The sequence below is a fragment of the Meles meles genome, chromosome 20 (genome assembly GCF_922984935.1).
Source record: "Meles meles chromosome 20, mMelMel3.1 paternal haplotype, whole genome shotgun sequence".
In the NCBI taxonomy this organism is placed as follows: Eukaryota; Metazoa; Chordata; class Mammalia; order Carnivora; family Mustelidae; genus Meles; species Meles meles.
The window spans coordinates 14,441,154-14,469,021 of NC_060085.1; the positions used below are offsets into that span (position 1 = coordinate 14,441,154).

At 62.6% G+C, this 27,868-nt stretch overlaps 3 protein-coding genes and 1 pseudogene across 11 annotated transcripts in view; 1 reads left to right on the forward strand and 3 right to left on the reverse strand.

Annotated features, from left to right (window-relative positions):
• Positions 1-1,084: 1,084 nt before the first annotated feature.
• Positions 1,085-15,766, forward strand: SSBP4 (single stranded DNA binding protein 4). Of its 8 annotated transcripts, none has more exons than XM_045992245.1 (18): positions 1,085-1,500; positions 7,574-7,646; positions 8,025-8,086; positions 8,176-8,260; positions 11,868-11,957; positions 12,449-12,514; positions 12,740-12,799; positions 12,886-12,955; positions 13,107-13,174; positions 13,261-13,328; positions 13,629-13,674; positions 13,778-13,813; positions 13,908-13,962; positions 14,054-14,124; positions 14,233-14,311; positions 14,711-14,739; positions 14,903-15,126; positions 15,382-15,766. In XM_045992245.1, exons 1-17 carry the CDS (start codon positions 1,442-1,444, stop codon positions 15,110-15,112), a joined length of 1,227 nt encoding a protein of 408 aa, XP_045848201.1. In that variant the 5' UTR covers positions 1,085-1,441; the 3' UTR covers positions 15,113-15,126; positions 15,382-15,766. The 8 variants fall into 8 exon arrangements, with proteins under 8 accessions (XP_045848201.1, XP_045848208.1, XP_045848202.1 ...); XM_045992248.1 differs by having other exon boundaries at positions 1,086-1,500; positions 14,903-15,010; XM_045992252.1 differs by lacking the exon at positions 12,740-12,799 and having other exon boundaries at positions 14,903-15,010.
• Positions 15,767-15,987: 221 nt separating this feature from the next.
• Positions 15,988-22,099, reverse strand: ISYNA1 (inositol-3-phosphate synthase 1). Of its 2 annotated transcripts, none has more exons than XM_045992244.1 (11): positions 21,634-22,099; positions 18,984-19,112; positions 18,674-18,835; positions 18,245-18,377; positions 17,899-18,092; positions 17,519-17,668; positions 17,220-17,435; positions 16,923-17,087; positions 16,717-16,830; positions 16,426-16,643; positions 15,988-16,288 (listed from the first exon to the last, which is right to left on the reverse strand). In XM_045992244.1, the coding sequence occupies exons 1-11, from the start codon at positions 21,640-21,642 to the stop codon at positions 16,087-16,089; spliced, it is 1,692 nt and encodes a 563-aa protein (XP_045848200.1). In that variant the 5' UTR covers positions 21,643-22,099; the 3' UTR covers positions 15,988-16,086. The 2 variants fall into 2 exon arrangements, with proteins under 2 accessions (XP_045848200.1, XP_045848199.1); XM_045992243.1 differs by lacking the exon at positions 21,634-22,099 and adding an exon at positions 19,219-19,492.
• On the reverse strand, positions 19,479-21,615 carry LOC123933202 (annotated as a pseudogene).
• Positions 22,100-22,222: 123 nt separating the features above from the next.
• ELL (elongation factor for RNA polymerase II) overlaps positions 22,223-27,868 on the reverse strand; it is a 74,919-nt gene continuing 69,273 nt past the window's right edge. Inside the window, exons 9-12 of the mRNA XM_045992241.1 lie at positions 26,908-26,974; positions 26,512-26,683; positions 25,273-25,317; positions 22,223-24,618 (exon numbers count right to left, since the gene is read on the reverse strand). Coding sequence (XP_045848197.1) covers positions 24,502-24,618; positions 25,273-25,317; positions 26,512-26,683; positions 26,908-26,974 — 401 coding nt within the window. The 3' untranslated portion in view covers positions 22,223-24,501. The remainder of the gene's footprint in view (positions 24,619-25,272; positions 25,318-26,511; positions 26,684-26,907; positions 26,975-27,868) is intronic.

Here is a 27,868-nt window from a genome sequence, read left to right on the forward strand (position 1 = left end):
GGAAAAACGAACACCCATGTCAAGTATTCACAGAAACGTCCAGACCTGTTATCACAACTGGTCTGCCTCCCGCATCCTCGTTGCCGGAGCAGAGGCGGCCACCCCTTCCAAGCACCCTTGCTCCGGGGCCCTTATCTGTCTGCCCCACCCCCCCATCTCACACCCTCTGGAGGGAGAAGGGCCCCAGGGGGGGGAATGGATTCCTGACTCCTGCAGAGGGGCAATTAAAGGTGGGATGGGCCCCATTTACAGCAGCCAACACAAAAGTTGAGAAATGGCAGCAAGAAATTACCCAGTCAACAATCACCCAGCAGCTACTATTGACCGAGGGTGTGACTGTGGGGCCGTGCAGGGTGGCTCCCAGAGTGTGACCCAGGTATCCCCCCCCTCCCGTGTGGTTGTCTTTGTGTTGCATGTGTGTGAGTGTCCACAACCCATGTGACTGTGTGACGCTGACTCATCTATGGCACTGGGAGACCCCAGGTCTATGCGTGGAGCCCCAGATAGGCTGCAGATAGGCTGCTACTGTGTTCCCCAGGGTGACCGTGTGGCCCAGGGTGACCGTAAGTAGCTTCATGGGCTCTTTCCACAGCTTGTCCGAAGCTGCAGCATAGCTGAGCTTCCGTGTGTCTCTGTGGCTGTGTGTCTATGTGAGTGGTGATCTGTGTGTTTTGTTGTTCTGATAGCCACTGTGTATACCTCTGTGTATATGACAGTGTGTCCCTGAGTGAGCTGTGTGACGTTCCCTCTCAAGCTGCGTAAGGGTAGTTCTGCGGGGTGGTACCCCCTGTGACTGCCTATTGCTTTATGGAACTCTCACCGGTTGTTCCAGGAGCTGTGTGGATCTATGTGTGTAGTTCGGTGTCCGAGAGTGTAGCTCCAACTGTGTGTGGCGGTGTTCCTGGGCGTACAATTTGAGGGGCTGGTCCTATGTGAGGAGTGTGCGTGTAGCCGTGATCGACTGTATCCTGCTGCTTGTCCCCAGGTGGCCGTCCCCACCCGTGCCTGCGTGTGTGTACCCGCCCCCCCCTCCCGCGGCGGGCACTGCGCGTGCGCGCCCGGCCCACGGTCCCCACAGAGGGACCCATCCGCGCGCCCGCCATCGCCCCTTTAAGAGCGGCGCCCGCGGGCGGCAGGCGGGGGCGCGCGCGGCGGGAGGAGGGGGCGCGCGCTTCCCGGAACAGCCCGCGCTGAGGAAGAGAGGAAGAAAATAAAACCCGTGGCTGGAGCTGAAGCTGGAGCTGCCGCTGCCGCCGCCGCCGCCGCCGCCGCCTTGGCCGTCTGGAGCTCCCCCGCGCGGACGATGCCCGCGGTGCCCGCGCGGGGCTCGGGGCGGTGAGGCCCGGGGCGCGGGGTAGCTATGACGACCGCTAGCGCGGCTCGCGGTGCCGCCTGACAGGTGTGGGCCCCGGCGGCGGCGGCGGCGGCGGCTCGGAGCAGCATGTACGCCAAGGGGGGCAAGGGCTCGGCCGTGCCCTCCGACAGCCAGGCCCGCGAGAAGTGAGTCGGTGGGCCGGGGCCGCGGGAGCCGGGGGCGGGGCTCGGCGGCCGCGCAGCTTCCGTGGGCCCCAATGCCGGCGGGCACCGCGCGGGGCACGTGGGAGCGGGGGCAGGGCGTGCGGGGCCCGAGCGCGCTCGAGGGGTCGCGAGATTTGCGGGGGGCGCGCGAGACCCGAGGGGCGCGAGATTTGAGGGGCGCGCGAGGCCCGAGGGGCTCGAGGGGTCGCGAGATATGTGGGAGCGTGCTGGGTCGAAGGCATGTGAGGTGCTTGAGAGTTCGCGAGATTTGAAGGGGCGCGTGAGACTCCGGGGGGCGCCAGGGGCGCCAGGAGTTGTGAGGTTTGGAGGGGGCGGGTGCGCGAGAGCCGAGAGGTCGTGAGAGTTGAAGGGGCGCGGGAAGCCCCTACGTTCGCGAGATCTGAGGGGGCGCGTGAATCCCGAGGAGTGCGGAGACCCGACCCGCTGGAGGGGTCGCGACATTGCGGGGGCGCGCGAGACTCGAGGGCGCCGTATTTGAGGGGGCGCGCGACTTCCCCGACCGTCGAGTCTTGGGTGCGCTAGTTTGCGGTCGCGCGTGCGCGCGAGGTCGCGCCCCGGAGCGGCATCCCTCGGTCTCCAGCGAAGATGCCGGGACCGTGGATGGGGTGGGGTGGGGGTCTGACCAGTTGAGGACCCTTGCACGTCGGGAACGAGCTTGCTCGAGGAGAGGGCGTGAGGGCTGGCGGCTGGGTGGGTCCCCTGGGGAGGCCACACGGCTCACAGTGGGAGGACTCTGGGATCTGCTGCAAAAACACCTCCTGCGGGGGCTAAAGGCCCTGTCGTGCCTGTTTTCCAGCCCTCTGGGTGGCCAGACCCGTCCTGTGCTTGTCCATTTCTTCCAGAGGGTCCCATCGAAGCCTTGGTTTGGAGATAGGGTTCTGCTGCTAAAGAAAGTTTAGAAAACACCATATGGTCACATCCCGTATTTCTTCCGTGGGGGTGCCTGAGCCCTGGAGAAGAAGCGATCTGCTGAGGGAGGTCTCTGGGTCTGGGGCGCCGGAGAGCTCTCAGAAGGCGGCAGGGGAGAGGGCACCCTGGAGAGGATGGCTGGTTGCTCTGAGCATCGGTTTCTGAAATATGGACAACTGGCCTTGTAGGATTATCACAAGGAGAGGGGTGGGAGGCTGCAGGGAGGGCACTCCACACAGGCAGCCACCAGCGGAGCCACTTCCTGTCTCCGGGCCTCGGTTTCTTCCTCTGTGAAATGGGGGTGTGGGGAGGTTACACTGTTCAGGTCCTCAACTCTGTGGTGCTGTTTTTCTCCGGGCTGGCAGTCCTGCCTCCTGCCCTTCTTCCTTCTCGGGTCCCTGTCTTGGGCCCACTTCTTGCTCCTCATCTCAGCACTAGGTCTGGGACAGCCTGCCCCAGAAATGGACTGAGTATCTGCTGGGTGCGTGGATGGTGAATCCAATAATAAACACTCCCAGCCTGGAGGGCACCTACCACCCAGGACTGACTAGCACTTGCATTTGGTCCTTGGTTTCAAGGCTTTTCAAATAAGAGGATGAAGGTCACAGGGTTAGTGGAAGTCCCCTTAGTCCCCTTTATATCCTTCCCCCTGTGGCCCCAGAGGTTCTGCCGATGTGAAGTCCTGCCAGGTAGGTTTAAATAGTTCTGTAAATGACAACCGTGGTTGGTGTCTTGTGTTTTTTGCCGGGATTGGTTTTGAGAAGGGGCAGCTGACCACGGGTAGTTTGTTCCGTAGCCCAGCAGGGGAGGGAATCACCTTGCATTTGCTCTATCTCTTGCGGGGCTTCCAGATGTGGCTGTGGGCATCCTGTGGGCAGATGAGCAAAAGGTTCTTGAGAAAGGAACCCCTGAACTGAGTCCTGGAGGCTAAGCAGAGCCAGGGGACACAGGGAAGCTTCCAAGGAAGGGCTTGAGAAGAGGGAAGGAACAGGAGGAGGAAGACAGAGGGCGAATTCGTGAGTGGGGGTCATCCCCCAGGCCACACTGGCTGGGAGAAGGGGTAAGCATGGAGGCTGCCAGGCAGATGGTGAGGAGACACCCAAAGGCCTGGCCTTGAGGGTAGCAGGGTGGAGGGGCTTGGGGAAAGAAATGCGTGGGCTGGAGCGTCCTTCTGTTGGGAAATGATACAAGGCCCTGAGCAGAGGGTGTCTCCCAGCCCCCGGGAGCAAGTCCAGAGGCTTTAAGCAGGAGGACGACGCTGTACTAGTGCTCAGAACCTCTGTTACCTGCCATAGATCTTTTTTTATTTTTTTAAAGATGTTATGTATTTATTTGACAGAGAGAGCATAAGCAGGCAGAGAGGCAAGCAGAGGGGAAGGGGGAAGCAGGCTCCCTGCTGAGCCAAGAGCCCTATGCAGGGCTCGATCCCAGGACCCTGGGATCATGACCTGAGCCGAAGGCGGAGGCTTAACCCACTGAGCCACCCAGACGCCCCTGCCATAGTTCTTGCTCGTTACCGTGGTGGGGCCACATTGTAGTCTCCAAGGCTCTAATGTCCCATTCTGTCACCTGAGCAACCCCGCGTGCATTTCTTCCTGTGAACACTTGGGGTCTGGGGACACCCCCCCATATCCTCTAGGTCACTGGTTCCTTCCATCCACCTGTCCTCTTACAGCAGAAGCCCCTCCCAGGAGTGTGCTCTTTGTTCTGCAGGTCATTTGCCAACCTGGTTAGGGGTTTGGATTCAGAGCCCAGGCCCTTCCCGGTAACTGAGATCAGGGCTGGACGCGACACCTCAGGTGGGAGGCTCCTGTGTGGGGCGGTGCCCTGAAGGTCTCAAACAGCATGGTCTAATGTCCAGGCTTCAAAAGTTTTCCCTCAAAACAAAACAGCTCACAATCCTTCCCTGATCCTGGTAAAAATGAGAGTACGAACATTTAAGAGAAACCAACAAAACTTAAAATGTTTTCTGCCTTCTCTTTGCTTTGGGGATAAAACCCCAAATCCTTAACGTCAAAATACTAAGCTGACTTTTTCTGGTGCTTACCAGACTGCCTGTGTCAGTCCTGTCCTCGCAGGAGGGAGTCCCCATGTTGGTTTGTTCATTCATCTGGGGTAGCTAGGGCCCCAAGAAGCCCGGGGCGCTGTTGTAAGTTCAGTCGTGAGGTAAAGAGACCAAGTCCCTGCCCTCCCGAAGCTGTTTCAGAAGGAGCTGCAGGCAGTGAGCAGAGACCTGTGTCAGAAGGGGATAAATAAGGTGGTTGGAGGTGGATGGGGCAGGTGGAGGTGAGGTGTGACAGGGACGACTGTGCCAGCTGACACTTGAGCCACATGGGTCTCTAGGCAGAAGTGCCCCAGGTGGGGGAACACCCTGTGCAAAGGCCCTGGGGTGGAGGGTGGGGCCACTGTACGTGTGCTGGGGCATTGGAGGGATGGAAGGAGGAGTGCTGTAGGGTGCGTGTGTATGTGGAGACTCTAGAGGCTGGGGAGAGAGTAGCCCCTGGAGGAGCCCTGTTGAAATCCAAGCAAGAGGCGGTAGTGGCCTGGACCCAGTATAGTAGAGAAGGCAAGAGGAGGGATCCAAAGCAGAAGAGATAGTGTTTTCCTTAAGTTTCTTCCCTACATTGAGTAAGTGCTGTGATCTCAGGGGGATGGCTGGGTGGGTAGTCATGCACCGTGTAACTTTTTGAGTCAAGGCCGGACTACCCAAGTCAGATGGGACAGGGGCGGTGGAAAAGGAAGAAGCTGGTGGGGAGCATGTTGAAGATAGTCCACTGTTGAAGCATGTTGAAGATGTCACGTGAACCCCAAGTTTGGGCAACTGCACAAAAATGTCATCAAAGCGGCAGAGGAGGCTACCCAGAGAGAAGCTAAGGCCCAGAGTTGAGCTGGGGCAGGGCTAGTGGAGGGGGGAGGGGAGCAGACAGGGGTGGAGTCCTGCATCCTGGGTCACATGCCAGCCCTGAACAGTTGAGGGCAAAAGGGAGGTGTGGGAGGACCTGATGGCTGGCAGTGTTGAGTCCTTGGTGGATGTGGTAGGAGCCAAGGGTCGCTTTTTCAGGAAGCTTTCTGAGCCAGACTGCCCAAAGGGCAAGACTGCAGTATCCCTGTCCGTATCCCTACACCTGCCCAGCTTGATCCCCCCATCCCATCCTGCTCCATTATCTCTGGGCATCTCACTCCCAAACTTTCCTGCTTCCTGCAGTGACCCCCAGAATGGGTGAGGGGCTGGCCGGATCTCTGCCAGCCTCTCTCCTTGCTCAGAGGGTGGGGGAGAGGGCAGGCCTGGGCCGGTCGGCTCTGCTTCAGCCGGTGGTTCCTTCACTGATGGACGCGGGGCCAGCAGACGCAGACCACTTGAAGGCTCGGAAGCCTCTAAAAAGGAAGAGAATCGTAGCAGCGAGTTGGACAGCTAAACCTAGAGGCAATGGGGCCAGGGCGGCTGAGAGAGCAGTGTGATGATGTGGCCGAGTCAACAGCCGGTCTTGAGGAAAACCCACACTTGGAGCGGTGGAACCACCATGAGCCATGCCCCGCTGTGCCCTGTCCCCGTCGGTGGCTGTCACAGCTCATCTGGTGCGATAGGAGCTGGGAGGCACACCTTGCCCTGGGTCCACCCACCCCAGTCCCTCAGACATCTGCTTCCTGTCCTTCCCTAGCGCACACTACCTTCCCGCCTACCATAGAACTCATCAGGTCGCCTCCAGGGGTTCAGGTGTCTGAAACGTATACTGCACAAATGTGCTGGGCGAGTGTTGAATGAATGAAAACTGGTGGAGGAAGGAAGAGGATCCAGGGTAAGAGTAGAAGCAGTGGGGGGGGGGGGGGGAGCAGGGAGCAGGGGCCAGGACAGAATGGCAAGAACTACCTCCGCAAGGTCTGAGGGGAGCTGAGGAAGTGGGGGGTGATCTGATGGGGAGAGGGGATGTGAAGACCAAGAAGCCTGGCTGGGAAGGTGGGAGAGAACAGGAACATGAGTCAAAACAGGGTTATTTTAGGATGGGGCCCTCAGCCAGGGAAGGGTGGCCAACTGAGTGGGGAGGCGTCCTGGAAGGGCTTCTAGCTCAGGGCAGCCCTTGGGGAGCCCCCCAGTCTTGGATCTAGACCCTACCCTCTCAGCCTATGTGGGGCCTGGATGGATAGTAGTTTCCTGGGAGCACTGGGAAGGGCCAGTAACTGTGGATGGTTGGGAAGTGGGTGACCCCAGGAGGCAGGAAACTTTTCTGCTTGCTGGTGGGGAGGACTGATGGGGGAGGGGTGTCGGGGCCAAGGATGTGGAGGCTCAGAAGATGGTGTAGAGGGCCGGGCATTCCTGTGTGGCCTGTGGAGGACCCTGCTGGTCGGAAGGTGGCTGTGTTCTGGGGGCAGGTAGCAGCCAGGCTGGTCCATCCGGGAGTACTGGGCACTGTGCTTCCACAAGGCAGCGCCATGGCAGCCAAGTGGCACTGCTGTCCCCATGGCCCCTCACCTGCCCTCACGTGTCCACACTACCCCTGCAGGGCTGGTGGAGCTGGGTCATGGCCACCATGGGTCGATGGGCGCTGGACCTGAGAAAGAAAATGGGGTTATGGGGGCATCTGGAGGAGAAGACCTCAGGTTAGAGGGCACCTTTCTTCCCCTAGCGGAGAAAGCCAGAAGGAAATTAGGTGTTGGGCTCTGGCCACATGGCCTCAGTACCCGCTGGGAGACCCCACCCAGGGTAGAATCTGGAGTGACGTCCAGGAGCCCTTTCTCCTGGCCAGATCATCCTGGGATAAGGCTGTTCTGGGGTCTCAACACTGGCAGGACTGGGCCCACGAGGGGATGTGGAACGGGGCAGAATGGGTGCTTGCAAGTCGGGGGTCGGGGACTGCAGGAGTGCTGCCTAGACCAGGGCCTGCCGGTGGGGTGTCGACGGATGTGTCGGAGCTGGCAGGTCTGAGCACCTGATGAAGGCATCGCGTCAGGGTGGGAGAGATGGCGGGAGTGGGGGCGGTTGGGGAACCAGTGAGGGGCAGTGAGTGAGGCTGAGGATGGTGTCACAAAAGGGCTCACCGAGGCCTCTCCTGGGGACCCTTGGGGAGGGGCTTGTGGGGCTGGCTGCAGGCCTCTGGAGAGCCTGAACGGGTCGGCACCCTGCCTGCAGGTTGGCGCTGTATGTGTACGAGTACCTGCTGCATGTCGGTGCCCAGAAGTCAGCCCAGACCTTTCTGTCCGAGGTAAGCCAGCCTTGCCAGGCAGAGCCCCCCCCCCCCCCCGGCGGGGTCCTTCCTTACTACCCATACCCTGGCGTCCTCTCCACCCCCTTCCACTGGGGCTCCATTGGTGGGGTTGGGTTGCTCCTCTGCTGGCTCTGGGGACTGAGGGCTGGGAGGGTCAGGGCCCGTGGGCTGGGATCAGGGCATCTGTCTGGTCATCTGAGGATCTCTGCCCACTTCTCTGCCCCTGACCTGGTTGTCCCCTGCCCCGCACCCTTGCTTGGGGTGGCTGGTTCCTCATTCCCCAGGCACCAGGCTGGGCTGGGGCTGCCTCATGTTGGAAGAGGTCAGGTGGGGCTGGGCAGCAGGCCCCCTCACCATCTTTCTTTTCCCCTGCAGATCCGATGGGAGAAGAACATTACGCTGGGGGAGCCCCCAGGCTTCCTGCATTCCTGGTGGTGGTGCGTGCGGGGCTGGTGGGGGGAGGTGGGGGAGAATGGGTGAGGACGCCTAGGGAAACCATCGTCCCCCCCTCCCCTGCCACCCACAGCGTGTTCTGGGACTTGTACTGTGCAGCACCTGACCGCAGAGAGGCGTGTGAGCACTCGAATGAGGCCAAGGCCTTCCAGGACTATGTGAGTCCCTGCCCCATGGACCTGGATCAGGGCTCTTGGGCATGGGCCAGTTTCAGGGCCTGGGGCCTTGAGGGCCTGCGTGGCCTGAGGCTGGGTGGGGTGGGTAGGTGGGTCTGGTGTTGGGGTTTAATCTGGGATCTTGGTCAATTCTGGGGCTTCCCTATGCCCTCGGTCTAGGGTCACTCACGGGGTGGGGGAGGCTCCTTCCGTTGCACCCAGCTCCTGAGGGTGTCCACAGCACCCCCCCACCTTCCTGACCCCAGCCCTACCTCACCTCCCCCTCATCTGAATCCCTTGGGAGCCGGGAGTGGGGAGCTCTGCCTCCCCATCTGCCCAGGGTGGGGTGTGTGTTTGTGTTGGGTGGTGGGCCAACCATGGCATAGCCCCTCCCACCCCAGCCTTTTTGAGCCCCTGGGGCAGTGGGCTTGGCTAAGGGGCAGGGCACCCTCCAGCAGTAGAGGCCCGGCACAGGCACACTTCCTGATTTTGCTTGGTGATTGGGGCTGTTTACCCCACCTTTTTGGCCTCAGTTTATGTCCAGGTTGAGTGCGGGTCCAAGGCCTATCTGGAGAGGAGGGGGATAACATGAAAGGGCTGGTGGCATCTCGTCGTCATGGGGAGCAGATGGCTGCCCCTGCCTTTATCCTCTTCGTCCTGGCTGTGGGGCTTGGCCACCTGGCTTCTCAGAGAAGTCTCCGGCTGGGCAGGAAGGGCTTGGGGCCTCGGGCCCACTCAAGGGGGAAGCAGCAGCTCAGCTGGTGTCTAGGGGCGGTGCAGCTCTAGGCGAGTTCTCCCTTCTCCCCCCACCCCCCGCCCCGCTTGTGCACCCACTCTCCTACAGCTGCCGGCTTCACTGCCTGAGCAGTCCGCCCTGCTGTGCCCTCTCGGGCCTCCCAGGGCGTAGCCCGTCCCGCCGGCCAATCGCTCTGCAATTGGTCAAGGTCGTGCACCGCCTCCCCACAAAAAGAGCTTCCTACCCCCACCCCGCAAGTGACGGCCTTTCTAGAGGCTGCCGCGGTGCAGCCCGCGAGGGGTAACCATCATGTCCGGAAGCCGCTCCGCACCTGTTGTACAATGTGCATGGGAGTCCGGGTCACGCTGTTGGTCCCCACTCGGTTCCACTGCCCCTATGCGTCCTGCCCGCCCCCGGCCCCCCATCCCTCTTCTGCCAGAATGGGGCTCCAGGGGTGTCTGGAGCTGTGTGTGTGCATGACTCCGCGTGGGCGCTCATTCCCAGTCGGGCCCTAGCCCCTCCCAGCCTGCTGGTGCCCCCTTCCCTCCCCACCCCTACCCTGGCCTCTCCTCTGCCCCCGCCCCTAGCGGCCTCTTAGGGCCCCTCTGGGGAGGGCAGGAAGGCGGAGCACAGCGTTCTCCACTTCGGCGGGAGCGCGCTTCTGGGAGCGACGGTTACCATGGCAGCGGAGTGCGTCGGGGGAGATGGTGCGGGCACAGCGGGTGTGGTGGGGGGGAAGGGAGCGCCCCGGCCCCGGGGTGACGGGTTCCCTGTAGCTGCGGGCGCACATCCTGCCCGGCCTCTGCTCTAACGTGGGGGGAGCTCCGTGCTTGCCTTCCCTGTACGGTCGGGGGCCCCCTACGAGTGGGGGCTCAGTTCACTCCTCCCGGCAGCCGACTGCGGCGTCTCCAGGAAACGCTAGCGCGCCCAACCCATCGTCATAGCAACGCGGGATGGGCCAGGGCGTCTCCGGGTGGATGATTGACGTGGGGGGTGTCTAGCTTGGGCCACCCGCCAGTGAGGGTGGGCCCTGTATTAACCTTTCTGGGCCTAGAGTTGGGGAGCCGCAGTGGGTAAGGGGTGCCTCATCTTCTCCCTGCCCCCACACCTCGTTGACAGCGCAGAGAGCGGCTGCCCCCCCTCCTCCCTCCTGACCAGGAAATGCTTTGGCGCCTGCTGTGGCTCGAAAGGGGGGACTGCTCTCCCACCTTCTTTGTGGGGTAGGTTGGGGGGAGTTGACAGACCGAAGGCTCAGAAGTGCCTCCTTCAGCCACTGAGGCAGGCGCCTTGGAGAATACAGTAGGCGCTCCAGCTGTCAGGCTGTGTGTGTCCGTGGGAGGGAATGGGTGGAGGCAGGGGGGACCTGGCAGTTTGGAGGGTGTGAGAGCTTTATCCCCCCACTCCTAGGGTCTCTTGGGCTTTCAAAAGGTTGGTGATGGGCCCTGGGATTGTTTTCAGTCACCATAGGCGGGGGAAGGCTTGTCCCCCCTCCTCCCCCCAGCTTGGGACCTGGGTTAGGAGACCTTTGGAGATTGATCTTTGAGAAGGAGCAGGAAGGGGGGGACAGCTTGCAATACCCAAGGAGAGGAGTATGTCTCCAGGGGTCCTGCTCTGACCCAACCAAGGGGCCCTCTCCCTGCTTCTGTGGAGCAGGAAGTGCTGTGTGACTGTAGGCAAAATGCTTCACTTCTCTGAGCCCAAGTGGCTGCAGTTTTACAAATTCCTGATCATCCCCACGTGATGGCTTGTGTCAGTCCCGGGAAGAGCTGTGCCCCAGGCAGACCATACCCTCCCTCTCAGATCCTGTTGGGGGTGGAGTGGGCGCAGATGATCCAGACAGGCAAGAGTGGAGGGGCCCCCACAGAAGTCCTGTCTTTACTCAGTCCTTGCAGAGTCCTCCTTCCCTGTCCTTTAATGTGTTCCCTCTACCCTGTAGACTAGGCCTCCATTTCCCTCCTCCCTCCTCTGTTCCCAAAGGCAGACAAGCCTGGGACTTGGAACCTACCAGAGGAAGTGGCCTGTCAGCCTGTCCCCCTGCCAGCTCTGGCCTGCCACCAGCATCTCCACCCTTGGCTGACATGGGAACTCCCCTGTCTAGCACCCGGTCTTCTCCCCTCCTCCAACTGAAGAGAGGTCTGGAGCTTGGACACCCCCCCCCCCCCCCCCCCCCCCCCGTAGTCCTGCTCTTCCTCCACCTCCTGACTGGAGAGGGGGGTGCTCTGCCCCGCAGCTCCCTGGAGGAGCCCTCTGGGAGGGAGGTTCACCTTGAAGCTGCCAGTTGACTTCTGTTTATTTGGGTGTCTTGGGCAGAGCTGGGAGTCCAGCTAGTCCGTCTTCCCAGCCAGGAGAACCTGGGGCGTGTGGGGCTGGGGCTAGAGTCAGGGACGACGCGCCCACTAGTCTGAAATTCCGATGGGAAGAGCCAGCCGTGCCAGATGCAGGAGGCACGTGCCCACGGGGGTCCTGGGTCATTGGCATCTTCAGACCCCCAGAATTCTCAGGCTTGGGACTGACTCCATAGGAACCGGGATCCCCAGGTCTCTGGCCTCCTCCCTGGGCTGTGGGCGGCGTCAGGCAGGGCCCCAACCACTGCCAGTGTCTTGGGTTCTGCAGAGGCAAAGCCTGTGTCCACAATGGCACGTTTGAGGACAGATGAGCAGCCCTGAGTCAGGGCAGCTGAAACCCGGCTGGGGACAGGGGCAGCGGCTCCTCCTTCGTGTAGAGAACCCTCCAGGTGTCCTCACACCCTCACCCGGGTGGAGGATCCCATGGCCCAGGCTCCTTGTTCTGCAGAGTGGGCTGTTTGCAGATAGGAGGGGGCACTCAGCGGGAAGTGACAAGAGCTAGTTCTCCTGGTCTTCCTCACCCCTGCAGAGTGCTGTAGCGGCCCCCAGTCCTGTGATGGGTAGCATGGCCCCCAACGACGCGATGGCAGCAGGCCCCATGGCCCCCGGCTTCTTCCAGGTACAGCCAGGGCCGGTGCCCCTTGTTCTCCAACTCGAGTGGGCATGTGTTGGAGGGTGAAGGCAAGGGCCGTGATGGAGGGGGGGGGGGATCTTACGGGGAGAGGCCCCAGCCGGCCACAGGTGGGTCGGGGGCTTTCCAGGAGGTGGATATTTGTGTGGTGGCTTTGATGGCAGGGGCAGGGGTGGGACCGTTTGTGCTGGGCCCCAAGGCAGGAGAGGGTGGCATCTCTGTGAGGTTGGCCAGTGCAGGCCTGGTTGCTAAGGGCCTCAGAGCATGGCTCGCTGAGCCATGGATCTTGCCTGTGACTGTTCCCTTAGGGCCCCTCACTCCAAACCCCGTCTTCCCCTCGGGGGAGCGCAGGGCTGGCCCACCCTCCCACCTCCATGGAGTCCCCTCATCCTCCCTGGCCAGGCTCAGTAGGGCCACAGAAAACAGTGAAGCTTCGGTGGACCTCGCTCCTCCCAACCCACCTGGTTCTGTCCTCCTAGGGCCCCCCTGGCTCCCAGCAGCCCCCCCACAACCCCAACGCCCCCATGATGGGGCCTCATGTTCAGGTAAGGACCTGTGATGCCCCGCCCCTTTGCACACGCACATCCCAGCAGATGGAGCCCCCAGCCCCACCGCACTCACACACCAGGCACCGGCTGGCTGTGGTTTGCTGGCTGGTCCTGGAGGAGGGGGGCTGTCCAGGCTGGGGGCCTGGGCAGCTGCAGGAATGGGGTAGCTTTGGGGGGTGAGCGGGTGGTGGGAGGTGCTGATCCCCGGCCCACCTCTTCCAGCCCTTCATGTCACCGCGGTTCCCAGGGGGCCCCCGGCCCACCCTGCGGATGCCGAGTCAGGTGAGAGAGGGATGAGGGGAGGGGGGGGCAGGAGTTGGGCCAGCGTGGGGGTACCCACGCTCAGTGCTGCCACACCCCCTCTGCAGCCTCCTGTGGGGCTCCCCGGCTCCCAGCCCCTGCTCCCTGGCGCCATGGACCCCTCCCCGCGTGCTCAGGGTGAGTAGGGAAGCTCCCGCTGCCGCCCTCAGCTCCAAGTTCCTTGTTCCTGCTGCCTCCTGGAGCAGAATCCCCCCCCCCCCAGTGTATGTCCACGCTGGGGAGTATTCCTGGCCTGAGCCCCCTTCCTCCTGCCTCCCTCCCCACCCAGGGCATCCTAGCCTGGGCCCGATGCAGAGAGTGACACCTCCACGGGGCATGGCCAGCATCGGACCCCAGGTGAGGGCTGGGCCAGGAGAGAAGGTGCGCTTCCGGGGCTTCCCCCGACAGCTTGGCCTGCACTCACCATGCTTTTGCCTTCCCAGAGCTACGGAGGTGGCATGCGGCCCCCACCCAACTCCCTCGCCGGCCCGGGCCTGCCCACCATGAACATGTAAGGCCACCACCCAGCTTCATGGGCTGACTCTGCTGGGGCATACTCAGTCTGCACAACCGCTTTGGTGGTTTACTCTGTATCGGGGAGGTAAACTGAGGCCCAAAGGCCAGTGAGTGATAGGATGGGATTCCGAGGCTGACTGGAATCCATCCCTGGGTACCACCTCTCAGCCAATAAGGGCTGCTCTGCGGCCCTGTTTGGGGGCCTGTGGGGCAGAGTGGGCGAGGTCACGAAGTGTGTAGTGGGGGGCTTGTACCACCTGGCCTCACCCTGGGGTCCACCCACTGTGTCTTCTAGGGGCCCTGGAGTGCGAGGCCCCTGGGCCAGCCCCAGTGGAAACTCGGTGAGAGGCGGGCTGGCGGCTGGGGAGGGTGGTGGGTGGAATGAGCAGATGAGCGGTGTGGGGGTACAGCGGGGCAACTTCTCATGGCTGCCCTTCTCCCCAGATTCCCTATTCCTCCTCTTCCCCCGGCAGCTACACGGTGAGTGGCGCACTCGAGCCAGGGGGCAGGGGCGGTGGTTGGCAGGTGGGGGGGGGGGGGGTCTTTCTCACCTTCTGTCTCCTTCGTTGCACAGGGACCCCCAGGAGGAGGTGGGCCCCCTGGAACACCCATCATGCCCAGCCCTGGAGGTGCTGCAGCCTGGGCGGGGTACAGGGAGGGGTGTGCGTTCCCGGAGAAGTGCCCGCAGCCCTTCCCCTTACGCCCCGGTATCTCCCCCAGACTCCACCAACTCCAGCGAGAACATGTACACTATCATGAACCCCATTGGGCCGGGCGCCGGCAGGGCTAATGTGAGTTGGGTGGGGTTCCAGGGTGGGTGTTGCGGAAGGTGGTGGCCCCGCCGGGGATTTGATGGCCCTAGTCCCACGCTGCCCCCCCCCCGCCCCCCCCGCCCGCAGTTCCCGCTCGGCCCTGGTCCGGACGGCCCCATGGCGGCTATGAGTGCGATGGAGCCCCACCACGTGAATGGATCCCTGGGTGAGTGGGCGTTGAGAAGAGAGACACCTCACTCCCCACCCCCGCTACTTCGCGAGCCTTCTGCGCCCCCTGGCGGTTGCTCCCGCCCCCTCTCCCTAGTTTCTCTGCCGGCATCCGCGTTGCGCCCCAAGTCCACTGGCAGGGGTTGCGAGGGGGGAAGCGGCGAGGGTGTGTACGGGGCGGTGGGGAGTTCCAGCAACTAAACCAAGAGTGCCATCACTGACCCCCATTCGGGGGTCCCCCAGCGGAGTCCCAGCGGGCGGGGCCCAGGGACGGAGGTAGGACCACGCGGCAAGTTCAGGAAGGGGTTAGTTGACCATGGACTGGGAGGTACGGGAGATTGGTGCTGGCCTGGCGCAGGTATATCTGAGTCATGGTCCGCGGTCTGTCCGTCCACAGGCTCGGGCGATATGGACGGGTTGCCGAAGGTGAGGGGCTGCGATCCTCCTTGGGGGCGGGACCTGGGACTCTCTGGGTGCGGGGATGCGTACTGGGTCAGAGCTGGGAGCCCTAGTCGGGGTTGGGCCGAGCGGTGGGCAGGGCCCCTGCTCGCGGGGCGGGGAGCCCTGCGCTGACCGCGGCCGCCCCCAGAGCTCCCCCGGCGCCGTGGCCGGCCTGAGCAACGCCCCGGGCACCCCGCGGGACGACGGCGAGATGGCGGCCGCCGGGACCTTCCTGCACCCGTTCCCGAGCGAAAGCGTAAGCGACTGCGTCGACTCCCCTCCCGCGGCGGCGTCGGGCCGGAGGGGCCTGGCGGGCAGGCCCCGGCGGGGCGGCCGGGGGGCAAGAGCAAGACCGTGACCGCGGCGGGCCAGGTGGGGGGGCGGCCGCGGCATCCTTCCCCTCCCCTCTCTTTCCCTCCCCCACTCCCGCCCTAATCTCACCAGCCCTCCCCCCTGTCCCCACCCCATCCTGGGACTCGCACCCCAGGGCGGTCTCCCCACGCATCGCCACTTCTCTCCTCCCCTCCCTCCGCCTTGCCCTGTCCCCCATTCTCCCCGGGGGGGCGGGTCCCAGCGTAGGCCAGAGCTGAGCCCGCCTCCGCGCGCCACCCCCTCGTCTCTCCGCAGTACTCGCCCGGGATGACCATGAGCGTGTGATGGGGCAGCAGCCCCTTGCCCACTGCCGGCCTCGGCTTCTGCCCAGTGCCCCTGCCTGGGACCAAGGTCCAGGGGCTGGGGCAGTCTGCTGGGTGAGGGTCTGAGGTCACACCTCGGGCGACTGTACTCCATCCAGTTCAAGGATTGGACAGCTGGGAGGCCCCACACGAAGGACTCTCATTTTATAAAAAAAAAAAAAAAAAACAAAACGCAAGGACCTCAGAGACGTTCTTTCCTGTATAGGCCCTTCCCGCCATTTCTATTTTGTCCCCGGGGGCTCCTTGGGGACCTCCTTTCCCCTGGATGGCAGGGGAGGGCCCCATCAATAAATGTAACTTGGTTTTGGTTTTTGGTATCTGGTCTCCAGATTTCTTCGCTGTGGCTTGTGGCCACGTTCTCCCATCAGGGGTCAGGCAGAGACCTCAGGGTTCTATAAGTTTCAAGAGCTGGGGCATCAGTTTGGGAAGGGTAGGTAGTAGGAGTCTACCATGAGAAAGATGGGAGATGGGGCTGGAGTTGGGGGGTGGCTAGGGTTAGGTCGCAGGCGCCGAGAACCCACAGATGATGCCGTGGCCAAGAGTGGCACTGGCTTTATTGTCTTCAGGGGTCTTGGAAGGGTTGGGTCCTGAGGGGGCAGTGGGGCAAGAGTTTTGGGAAAGAAGGATGGCCATGGCCTTAAGTGGTGGGCATCTGGGGTGCCTCAGCCTGCGAGAGCCCATTGGCATCACCCGTACAGCCATTGGGGGCAATGGGCGCCACTCCTCTCTTGCAAGGCACAGGGCAGGTGGCTACCGCAGGCCCCACTCGCTTGAGGCCGGGGCGCTCCATCTTGTGCTCCAGAAGCATGTGGTTCTGCGGCGGGAGCCCCACACAGGCCCTGGGGGAAAAGTCAGGACTGAGTGGGGCCGGACTCCAAGGCCGAGGACCCCACAGCCTACAGGCCCTCCAGTCCCCGTGCTGAGGCGGCCAGCGGACGTGCGGGCCTCCGATGGGGACCCCAAAGCCGGGGCCCACCTGAGGATGTTCTCGATGCAGCTGCGCTGGCGGAAGAGCGCGTTCACCACGGGGCTGCCGGGCGGCACCAGCGGCGCCTTGAACAGGAAGCTGAGCAGCGACAGCACCGAGTGGAAGCTCTGCGGCTCCGGGTCGGCGTCCGTGCAGAAGCTCACACGCTGGCACAGCTCGGTCAGCAGCACCAGGTCGAGCATGATGGGCGCGGCCAGGAGGGAGTCCTGCGGGGCCGGCGGGTCAGGAGGTGGGCGGGGCCGGCCGGTGGCCCCACTCCCGCCCTGGCGGGCCCCGCACCTCGCACGTGTTGTGCAGCACCAGCGTGTTGGTGCCGCCCAGCATCAGCTCCGAGGTGTACTCGTCCAGCGCGCGCTTGCTGTCGCCCACGTACGGCACGTACTTGATGACCACCTGGGGGGCAGCAGGAGGTCACGGGGGCCCCGCCCTGCTCCACCAGGGGCTCCCCCATGCCCCGGGTCCCCCAGCGGCCTAGGCCCACGCACGCAGTGGTCGGGCTCCTCTCCGGGCCCGTAGAGGACCGGGTTGCTCTGCACCATGTCGTCCACCACGCTGCTCTTGGACACCTCCTTGGAGCGGAACTGTGGCGGCGCCGAAAGGTTCTGCCCGTCATTGTTGCCCAGGTGGTTGTAGCTCACGATGGACATGGTCTGCGGGAACAAGGGGCCCCGCGGCAGCTGCAGGCCCCAGGGCGCACAAGCCCCGCGGCCACAAGCCTGGTGCTTGGGGTCCAGCCCACCCCCCTCCCGCTCCTGAGCTGTGCACCCCCCAGGCCCACGCACCTTGAGGCCAGAGCCGATAAGGAAGTCCACGAGCACGGACTTGACCTTGGTTTGGCCTGACTTGAAGTCGTCACCACCCACGAAGACACGTCGTTGCCTGGCGAGCTCAAGGGCCCCGGGCACCAGTGTGTTCTGTGGGGACCCATTGAGGAAGGCGCAGCCCTCCAAGATGCTGGCCACAGCAAAGAGAGTGGAGGGCGACACCTCCAGGCCCAACTGTGGACACAGGCGGGGGATCAGCAGGGAGGGATCCTTTGGGACGGGTCCTGACCCCTCTCTCCAACCCTGGGCGCACCCACCTGGATGGTCCGCAGCAGGTTCTCGGCGGTGTCATTGAGGCCTGGGACCACTTCGCAGAAGCGCTCAGTGTTCGCTGTCCACAGCACGATGACCTTGTCTAGCCCAGCGCTGGACCGGAAGTCACGGATGTCCCTACGGATCTGTTCCAGCTGGGCGGGGAGGGAAAGGGATTGTACAGGCCCCTTGACCTGGGGACGTCTGGGCTACTCAGTTCCACAAGTACAAAGTGAGGTCTGGAACCGCAGAATGGGAACGAGGAGACAAAAGGCCAATAAGGGGTGAGGGGCGTGGAATAGGAGGGGTGGTGGGTGGTAACTCAGGCTCAAAAGGCAAGAGCAAGAAGTGGCAAGGGATACAGGGCTTGGGGCGGGGGCCGCACCTGCTGTGCTCGTGTGCCCAGTATAAGGTTGTCAGCACGCACACTCTGGTTAGCTGCGATGAACTCGGGGATGTAGACAGAGGGCCGCGGGCGCAGGGCCTCCAAGTGCGGCCACAGTTGCTCCTGCAGCCCCCAATCCAGTACCTGCGCGCGCCGCATTGCTTCAGCCAAGTTCAGCGACGATATGTCCCAGCCTGAGGCGGGGGGGGGGGGGGGGGGGGGGGGGGGGGGGAGGGAACACGACGGGACGGGACGACGACACACCCCCAAGCTCAGCTCAACTCCGAACGTGGACCCCTCCAGGCCCCGCCTCCCACCCCAGCCCCCTGCCTAGGGCCCCGCCCACCGTCGAACACGAGGTCATCGGGTGCCACCATGGGCAGCAGTGAGCTGAAGGGCACGAACACCTCCTGGCCCTCGACGTCCAAGCCCAGGCTAACGGTGCCCGCCTGCGTCAGTGAGCCGTAGTAGTTGGCCTCCTGGGGGGCGGCAGGCGGGGCGGAGTGAGGTGGGGCAGGGCGTGAGCCACCGGCCCCAAGGCCCCACCCAGCACCCTCAAGCTCCACCTTCCTTCTGGGCGCCTCAGCTCTGTGCTCCGAGCCAGGACAGAAGCCGCTCCCCCTTTGGAGACCCCCCCGCCCCAACACCCGGGACAGCACGCGGGTACTTTAGGCTCTGTGCTCCCTGGAGGGTCGCCTCCTTCGTAGAGCTCCGACCCCTAAAGGCCCTTCCCCCTCCTGCAGGGACTCCGGCCGAGTCCCACCTGACCCCCCACCTTGCGGCCGGTGCGCGTGGGCCAGGAGAGGCGCAGTCGGTTGGCCAGCACAGCGGCGGTGAGCGTGGAGCCGTTGTTCCCGCCCCAGCCAACGAGCATGACCCCAAGCCGGGGCACCTGCCGGGCGGTCCGAAAGGTGAAGCGCGTGGACGTGGGATATACCTAGGGGCGGGCAGTGCAGTGAGTCTGCGGTCACAAGCCCTTCCTCCCTCACTATCCGAGCAGAGTCTTCGACATTGGGTAATTCCCGTCCGCTCCCGGCTCCCTGGTTCTCCCAGCTCCCACCGTCCAGCCCGGGTCCCTTGCCTACCTTGAGGACGCTGCCCTCGCGGCTGACGCATGCTGTCCGGTAGTCATACTGAGCCTCGATGGTATCGGGGCTGTAGACCACGTCGGGGCTCTCGACCACGAAATCAGCTGTGGCCTCCATCGCGGAGAGCTAGGGACGCAGGGTGGGCAGAACGTCAGCGGGGACGCGAGAGCCGGCAGGCCGAGCCGACCGCGGTCCCCAGAGAGCCCGCACCACGCCCCGGAGCCGCACTCACCGGTATGGAGTCAACTCGGACAGTGGCGGTCGGCGAGGGCTCGGGGCGCGGGAACTCCAGAGAAAAGAGCCGCCGCCCCGCCCACGCCCCGCCCCTCACCCCACCCGCGCCAAGGAGGAGGGGCACGCGGGTAGGAGGGGCGCGCCGGCCTAGCATTCGGAGGTCTCGGGTTCAAGGCCCCGCAGGCCCGAGCCATCCCTGCCCTTGTGTTCCCGCCCCACCGGGGGCGACGGGACATCCACATCGGGCGCGTGGACTCGCTTCGCATCACAGCCAGTTAGGGTGCGCGGCCACTTTTCTCATTTTACAAAAGAGAACATTAGGGCTGCGAGAGAGTGCCAGGCCCCGCCACCAGGCAGGAGGTGGGGCTGGGCACCTGGGTCCGAGGTGCTGCTGTGGAAGCTAGGGTCAAAGCCTGAGCCGGGGCTTAGAGCCCACAGCCAGGCAGTCCTCCGGCCAAGACCGCCTCCGCCTCCCCTTTCCTGAACTGTACTACCCACTAGGCACTCCTGACCTGGCTCACACGGTGTGTTGTAGGGGGCGCTGCGAGGCCTCAGTTTCCCTACCTGTAGCAGGAGGGCTTGGCGGAGCCAGGCTGGAGGGGCCAATGTTCGGTGAGGAGGGGAAGGGGGGAGGGGGCAGGCCCAAGGAGGTCAGCTGGGGAGGAGCGAGGCACGCACAGCACTGCGCCCCCCTAGCACCCAGTGATAAGGGAGCGTGGGAACCCGGCGGGCGGGCGGGGGCGGCTCCCCCAGGAACTTTCCAAAACAAGCGGCCTCCTCCGGCTGGAAAGTTTCCACCACTGGAGCTGACCCAAAAGGTGGATAGTTGGGAACACTTGCAGGAAACATGGTCAGGGCCTGGCCTTGGGGGCCGGGGGCTCCAAGCTTCAACTTCAAGGGACTCCAGTGTGGGGGAGCCAGAAGTAGACTGGGGCACCCAAGCCAGAGGCAACTCGGAAGTTGGGTCTGGCAGGGCAGGCTGCCTGGGAGAGGTGGTTGCTGGCTGGAAGGGATCTTGAGACACGACACATCTTTTATCAAGATACGTGAAGAACTCCCCATGCAAAAACCTGGGGAGAGTGGGTTCAGGGGCAGGTGAAAAGGTGGCCAGGTGGGATGGGGAGAGTAGCAGTCTGGGGACCAGGGCCGACCCTCAAGGCTGGGGACAGGGAATACTGTGTAATAAGTATTTAGGTCTTGTCCCTGGTTTCTGGCTGGAGATGGAGTGCAACAGCCAAAGGCTGGTGATTTCATCATACCTACATAATGGAACCTCCATAAAAACCCCAAACCACACGGGTTGAGCGAACACAGGAAATGCGGGAGGGGGGCACACCTGGAGAAGGGCATGGGCGCCCAGTGCCATTCCCCACACCCTGCCTTCAGCATCTACCTCCTGGAAGTGTTCTTCTGAGTGCTGTGAGCCATTCTAGCAAACCCAGGAGGGAGCCATGGGAACACCTGATTCATAGCCAGTGGCCAGAGACTTGTGGCAGGTGCCTGGAGTTGGGGGCGGTCTCATGGGACTGAGCCCTTAACCCGCGGGCTCTGCTACCAGCTCCAAGAACTGAAATCCAGTTGGTGCCAGCAGTCTGGAAGGCGCTTGTGCCTCCAAGTGCCAGGTGACCTGGGAATGTGCAGAGACTGGAAAGGCCCCAAGACCCAGGCCTGTGGAACCCTAGCACTCACTGGGCAGCCTGTGGGAGGTGCCGGGAGGAGGGTGAGGACAGAGCAGTCAGTTGGGCACCGGACAGCGATTGTAGGGACTGCCTGGGTGTGTGACACGGGGGTTACTGTGCTCCCTGGGAGGGACTGGGGAACCCCTGTCCCCACCATAACACAGGCTCCTGATGGCAGGGGCAGGGCAACCTCCACCAAGTACCAGTGCCCATGCAGAGCCTAGCACATAGAAAGGGCCGTGGGAGCAGAGTGCTGGGGGCACCTCCTGCAGCTGAGGCGCACTCAGGGCGTGATGGCCATGGTGCCTCTGGGCAGCGTGAGGGGCTGCAGGGGAGTCTGGTGAAGGACCTGGGGAGCACGTGGCCATAGCAAAGCTAAGGCATGACACGGTTCAAGGAAGCAGCCATTGGCCCTGGACCCTGGACTGTGGGGATAGAGATGTTATCCCCTGAAAGGACGGGATGGCCAGGCTGCCCAGGGAGCAGGGTACACTCTGCCCCACAGAACTGCCTGACCTTGTCTCCTGCGCCCCTTGGATTCCCAGGCCACCTTAGAACTCGGGCCAAGGCTGGAGCCAGCGGGGCTGTCCAGAAGTCTAAGGCCCAGAGCCCCTGACCCCTGGACCCCTTTCATCCCAGGCTTATTATTGTCTGTTTTTCCTTTCTAAAATAAACAACCACCCCCACCCTGTCCTTCAAAAGCAGGACCCTGACCCCTGCCTTCATCTCCTCACCTGGAGCATGGGACAAGGACAGCATCCCTGCTGGCATTGTGGGCCTGGGGGATCTCACTGGGCCTTGGCATCCCCATCCCCATCATGGGCACAGGGGCAACCCCTGCGAGCCGGCCTAGTGGGAAGAAACAATAAAACAGTGCCATCACTGCCCTTTTCCCCAGCCACAGGTCATCTCCCCCCAAGGAAGGGCACTCCCCTGGCCCCATGTGTCCCTACTACTCCTGGGGGCTGTGGCACTTTGGGAGGCCCCTGCTGCACCTGGTCTACCCTGTCCACACCTGAGGACACAGCCCTACTCATATACCCACCGTGGCTCCCCACTATCCCCCATAGCTCGTCTGCATCCTTTCCTACCTATAACCAGGCAGTTTGACCTCATGCCTCGCACTAGCAGGGCCCATCCATCTTGGCTAGTCTCCACCTGCCCGCCTCCCTGCCTCCCACCCTACTCCCCATCTCATACCTGCTCAACACCATGGCTGCTCCAGCACCCGGTCTCCTCCCAACCCCAGCCCACCCCCACAGGGGGCCAGGAGGCCCCAGTTAGGACAGACACAAATGCACCCAGGCACTTGGGGCTGCGGGGTTCGGTTCAGTGAAATTTATTGTAGGTTGAAAAAATCAGCATTCACCTGTTTAGTGTACAAAAAGGACACTAGATCTTTTAAGAAAATATTAGGAAACTGAAGACGCAGATGCCTTTCAATCGTAAATCGTAACATTTTGGCAAAAGTGAAAAGTTCTTGTAAACACCAACTCCATGGCTCAAAATAGTTTTTCTCCACAGTACAATATTAAAAGGGGGGGGGGGAGACACAGTATCAATAAGTTAGACCATATTTAATCAGCTAGAACTTTTGTCCATCATCCCCCAAAGCACAAAACTTTTCTTAGCTTCATAATTCCTTAAAAGGAGAAAAACAACAACAACAAAAAAAAAAACAAAAAGCCAACAACAAAAAGGAAATTCAACTTAGAGTCCCTTGAACTGGTTCCCAGGGCAGAGGGCTGGGTCAGCACTCCGGCTGTAGCCTCCTTAAATAATCCTTCACCCGAGTCTGCCTGTCCGGCTGGGTACAGTCTGCGCACGCGACACGGCCATCTGTGGATGGGGTCCATTCATCCCTGGGGTCCGCTCAGCCCTCCCACTCCATCCCAAATGAAAAACACTTATTGAAACATGAAGGATCAGTTGCCTTGGTGCTCTGGGCAACCCAGGGGTCCCCAGGAAGGCACCAGTGGGCCAGGCATGCTGCGGGGGAGCCTCCACTCTGTGGGGGAGCCTCGCCGCTCTTTGGGAAGCCAGCAGGAGACCTCCCCCGTGGCTTAGAAGAACAGACCTGCCTGCTGATTGCTCCTGCTCTCCCTGCCTCACTCCTGTGGGTGGCAGCATCCCCAGCCCCGCCCCGCCCCTCGCAGCTTGCCAGCCCCAGGCTCCAGGTTGCAGCCACTCCCTCTGCCTTCCCCAGTCCTGGTGGCTCCGTGGACTGTGGTCCTGAATGTGAACACATGCCTCAGGCCCCACTGCAAGCCGGCAGGGCCCCCCCCCCAACACATACACACACACGTGCACACGCGCGCACACACAGGCGCATGCGTGTGCATGGTCCCCCGACACTCTGGGGGACACTAGACTAGGCACAGCTACTAAGCAGCAATTATGGTGTCCATGGAGCCCATGCTCCCGGAGTGGGCGGACAGGGCACATTTTCTGAGCTCGCTCTCGGGGGCGGGGGGGGTCCCCCGACCCCCCAACCCCCAGCCCCTCCCTGAGTGCAAAGCCTGCGGTGGCTCTGCTAAGATGACCCCAAGACCCACAAGCGGACTGAGGGACGGAGCGAGGTCAACAGCATGGAGACCACACGGTCTCGGCGCGAAAAGAAAAGCAGCAGCAAAGGGGGAAATTGAGAACGTAATAAAATCCGACACTGCTCTTGCAGTGTGAGCTCGTAGCCCAGAAAAGCCCCAGTGACCCCCTACAGCTGAGGGCCTGAAATAGCAGGGCAGGCCCGGTGGGCCGAGAGCTGCTCTGCTCCCGCAGCTCTCGGCAGCTGCTCCGGGCCAGCTGGAGTTCTCGAAATAGCCCTGGGCGGGCCTCCACCCAGTACAGAAGAGACCCTGTCCTCGCCTGGGGGCGCCGTGAGGGCCGGGGAGGCCAGGGCAGGAAGGAGGGCCCAGGGCAGGAGCACAGCCAGACACCAGCCTAGGAGGCCAGCCCAGGAGACCAGCCCAGCTGGCGACACCCTCCCGCGCCCCACCCTCCCCAGCCCCCAGCCCTCAGAAACAGCTCTGAACTTTCCGATGGCATCTGTAATACTGCAGGCAGGACACAGGGCGGCATCTGGCCCCTGGTGTCCAAGGAGGGGAGGCACAGGTTTAGAAAAGATGCTTTCTCTCTCATACAAAAATAGACGGAAGTCTCCTAAGTAGTAGCTAAAAGTGGCTGTCTTTGTATAAAACTATAAAAGTCAGACAGGCTGGCCTTGGAGTCTTTCCAGGAGGGGACACTGAAGCCCCTTGGGCTGCAGGCTGGAGAGGAGGTGGGCCTCCTGAAGAGCCCATCGCGGGTGGGGGCTCCCCAGGAGATGTGGGGGGCTGGGGGCGTGGGATGAGACACTGGCCACCCCACCTTCCTCGGTGAGCTGAGGGCAGCAGTCTGCGGGGGCTCCCCTGAAAGCCGGCGTTGCTGGCTCAGATGAACGTATCTTCCTTGTGTTTATTTTTTTAAATAAATCTCTTTCCGCTCTGTAGCTTCCCCCACCCCCGCCCAGCCCCCCCCCACTCCCCCGCCGTCCAGAAGGGTCAGCCCAGCAAGGGGAGCTGGCCCAGCAGGCCGCGCAGAACCTCCGGCGCCCTGGCGTCAGGCTAGGGCCAGGCCTGCAGCTGCCGCTGGTCGTACTCGGCAATGAGCCTCTTGATGTGGGCCAGCTTGCTGTGCAGGTACTCGCAGCGGTGCTTTTCCTGGCTGTAGTTGGTGTTGGTCTGCAAGAGAGAGGCAGGCCTGAGCCACATCCCCCACCAGCCAGTGTCCCAGAGCGCAGCGGGGCCAAGTGTTGCCTCGTGTGCCAGCCTCCGGGCAGCCCTGAGCTCCCACCCCCCTGCCTGCAGCCAGCGCCCACCACACAAGGACGAGGACCCTTGCTCTACCTCAGGCCAGAGCCCTGGGCTGGTATCTCTCCCCAGGCCCCATCCTGGGAAACAGGGTCACTGCCAGGATGAAGGCTGCCACAGGCAAGACTGTCAGGAAGCCTCCTTCCTGGGCTGGGGGGCCTGGTGCACAGGGGCACACACGGGGCGAACAGGCGAACACGCAGCTAGCGGCCTTCAGAGCAAGAACTGAGAGAGCCCTGAGGGCACATTCCTGCTGCAGGGGGGCGGGGAGCTTTAGTTCCTCCTATGACCTTGGGAGGAGCTGGAAAGAGCCTGGGTGCTGCACCCACCGAGGAGTGGGAGTGCTGGAGGGTGTTCTGCTGCCAGGGAAGGGATAAGCTGAGCTTCCTTGGTGGGGGAGGGGGAGGCAGGAGCTGCTCTGAGGACTGGAGACCCAGGCCTAGCCAAGGCCCTTCCCTAGTGTGGCTCATCTTGAGCCAGCTTCCTCTGACCCCACCCCACCCCCCACAAGGGGTGGAAACTTACCTTTTTGATTTTTCGATATTCCTGCAAAATCTGGCCCCGAGTAGTCTGGAGGAAAAACAAAAGAGAAAGGGAACAATGCTCTTTGCCTGCAGGAGACCCCTACTGAGCTATCCATCCCCTCTTGTCTGATAACCTGTGACCTGCAGAGTCACCACCAGCCTTGAGACAGTAGGCTCAAGGTGGCCTGAGAGACGCTGACAGAGTAAAGACAGCCAGGCTGGGGTTGGGGGTGGGGCAGGAGGGGAGGATGAGCAGGGCAGGAGGTGGGGGAGGATGCCGGGCCAGGGGAGTGAGGGGCAGGGGCCCAGCCTCAGGGACAAACACAATGGCCTATGCAGTGGGAGGGAGGAGGCTAAGAGCAGGCTGGGCGGCCTCCTTCCCTCACACCCAGCTGGTCTGCCCACTGTTCAAGGCCAAGAGCAGAGCCCCACCACCACCTGGGGGTGCAGGGGGATATTGAGGAACATCCATGGGGCTACAGGAGAGAGAACAAGGCCCCAGGACTCCTCTGTCCCAGACCCTCAGAACCCTCACCACTCCTCCAACTATGAGCTGTTTCCTCTGGAAACCAAAGAGGTCCCCACGACCCCAACACCCCAATTAATCAGACTAACTGAAAGGTGGCACCAGGGGAGGCTGGTGACCAAGGGCGGTGCTGTCCCCGACTCCTCCCAGCAGGGAGCTCCCAACATGGGTCAGCTTGGGGAGCCCACGTGCCTTTGAGCAGAGGGGGAGGGGCCACAGGGACTCTCCAGCCCCAGCCCTGTGGCTCTGACAGCACGGATGGGCTCTGAGCTGCAGAGAGGACCCAACTCTACAGGTCCTGGCTGTTTCAGGGACTCTGAACAAGACTCCCCAGGTTGGGGGCCATCTCCTGCCTGTGGAGCTGGTCTCCAGTGTCCCCAACTGCACAGGTGGCAGAGCCGGGCCCCAGAGCCCGTGGACTCCCATGGCAGAGCCCTGGGGGACGGACCAAGCGCACCAGCAGCTAGGGAGAGCTGCCTGCCAGGCTGCCATAGGGAGAAACATGGGCTGAGCGCGGCGGCCCTCCTCACCTGGAAGAGGCAGTGGCCAGGCTCTGGGGCCACGGCTGGGGTTGGAAGTCTTGGCTTTGGCTGAACCCACGAGAAACCTGCCGCCCTGCCCAGGCGGGGTGCAGAGCGCAGGGACTAGCACGCCCCACCAGGGGTGGGGAGCAGGGAACCGGGGGAGGGCAGGGGGCCGTGGCCAGGGTGCTACCTCATACTCCTCGGAGCCCTGGGACAGCTGCCGGAGCTGGGCGTCCAGCTGCGTGAAGCGCCGCGTGATCTGCTCGATGCGTGCGTGCAGGTCGCGGTACTCGCTGTACTCCGCGTTGAAGTCGTTCTTGTAGCTCTGGCGCTGCTCCGAGGAGGAAATGGTGGCGTATTTTCTGAGGAGACAGAAAAGAGGGGCCGGCAGGGCTCAGGGGGCTGTGGGGGGAGAGGCTGGAGTGCCCCTGGCTACGTGGCCAGCCCCACCGGGCGCCAACATCGGGCAACCTCCAGGCTGTGTGGCCCAGGAAGACCCCCGCCCCCCCGGGGGGGGGGCCAGCTGCAGTGCAGGGCAGAGGGCAGGGTGGGGAGAGGGCGCTAAGCCAGCGAGGGAAGCGCTCACAGCAAGTAGTCCGGCGTCTCTGAGGTCGATGTGGGGACACTTGAGCTGCTGCAGGTCCCGTTCAAACCTACAAAGAAAGATCAAAAAGTCTGTTGTCTGAAGGACACGGAGGGGCAGCAGAAGGGGAGTCGGGTGGGCAGAGGCACGGAGAGGGCCGATCAGGGGCCACCTAGGGGGCCTCATGGGACCTGGCAGCACCACAGCCAAGCATAGCATGTGTCCCCGAACCAGTCATGGGATGTGCAGAGAGCCCGACGGTGCCATGTGCAGGTTTTTCAGCAAGGAGCTGCAAGCAAGTACAAGTTCATTGGAGGGCCAGAGCCTGAGCTAGCCAGCAACCCCGCTGTCTCTGCGAACTGCGTGGAAAAGGCCATTACTCTGGAGATAAGCAACCCGCCTGCCCACCTCTGGCCCAGCAGGACAGAGACAGAGGGCTGCATGGGAGAGCCCCGGCTCTGGCCTGCACCCCAGGCCGCCCATGAGGTAGGACTGCAGGACATGGGACTGTCCATGCTGCTTGGGGGCACAGCTGACCAGAACTACAATGTAGCCTCCTTCCCAAGGGCTTCCTTCCAATGGCCTTTCTTCCCAGCGTAGAAGAAATTCTGTCACTGTGCCACATGTCGTCAGTACACAGCGTGTGTCCCTAGAGAGGGCAGTGCCCCCCCCCCGAATCCCGTGCCCCGGGACCCCCACTAATGGAGGGAGTGCATGTTTCCCACCTCTCGGGGCTGTAGCCCAATGAACACACAACACACGTGAGAGCTTAGGCCATACTTCTGCCATACATGCTTTGTGTGAGTTATGCCTTCCAGAGTGTTCTGCCATTTGTGGGCCCAGTCAACACAGCCTCATTTAGCCCTTCTGAAATCTTTACCAGGTGAGAGAACAAACGGAAAAACCAAGGCTCAGGGTCAGATTCTCCAGGCACTTAAGACACCTTCGAGCTCTAGCCTGAGGC

Coding starts and splice junctions, on each gene's coding strand:
- SSBP4 (XM_045992245.1), top strand. CDS start 1,442: ATGTACGCCAAGGGGGGCAAGGGCTCGGCCGTGCCCTCCGACAGCCAG. Junction 13,329..13,628: donor GGCCTGCCCACCATGAACAT/GTAAGGCCACCA, acceptor TGTGTCTTCTAG/GGGCCCTGGAGTGCGAGGCC. Junction 14,740..14,902: donor ATATGGACGGGTTGCCGAAG/GTGAGGGGCTGC, acceptor GGCCGCCCCCAG/AGCTCCCCCGGCGCCGTGGC.
- ISYNA1 (XM_045992243.1), bottom strand. CDS start 19,374: ATGCTAGGCCGGCGCGCCCCTCCTACCCGCGTGCCCCTCCTCCTTGGC. Junction 19,113..19,218: donor TCCGAGTTGACTCCATACCG/GTGAGTGCGGCT, acceptor CTGCGTCCCTAG/CTCTCCGCGATGGAGGCCAC. Junction 17,669..17,898: donor TGGGCACACGAGCACAGCAG/GTGCGGCCCCCG, acceptor CTCCCCGCCCAG/CTGGAACAGATCCGTAGGGA.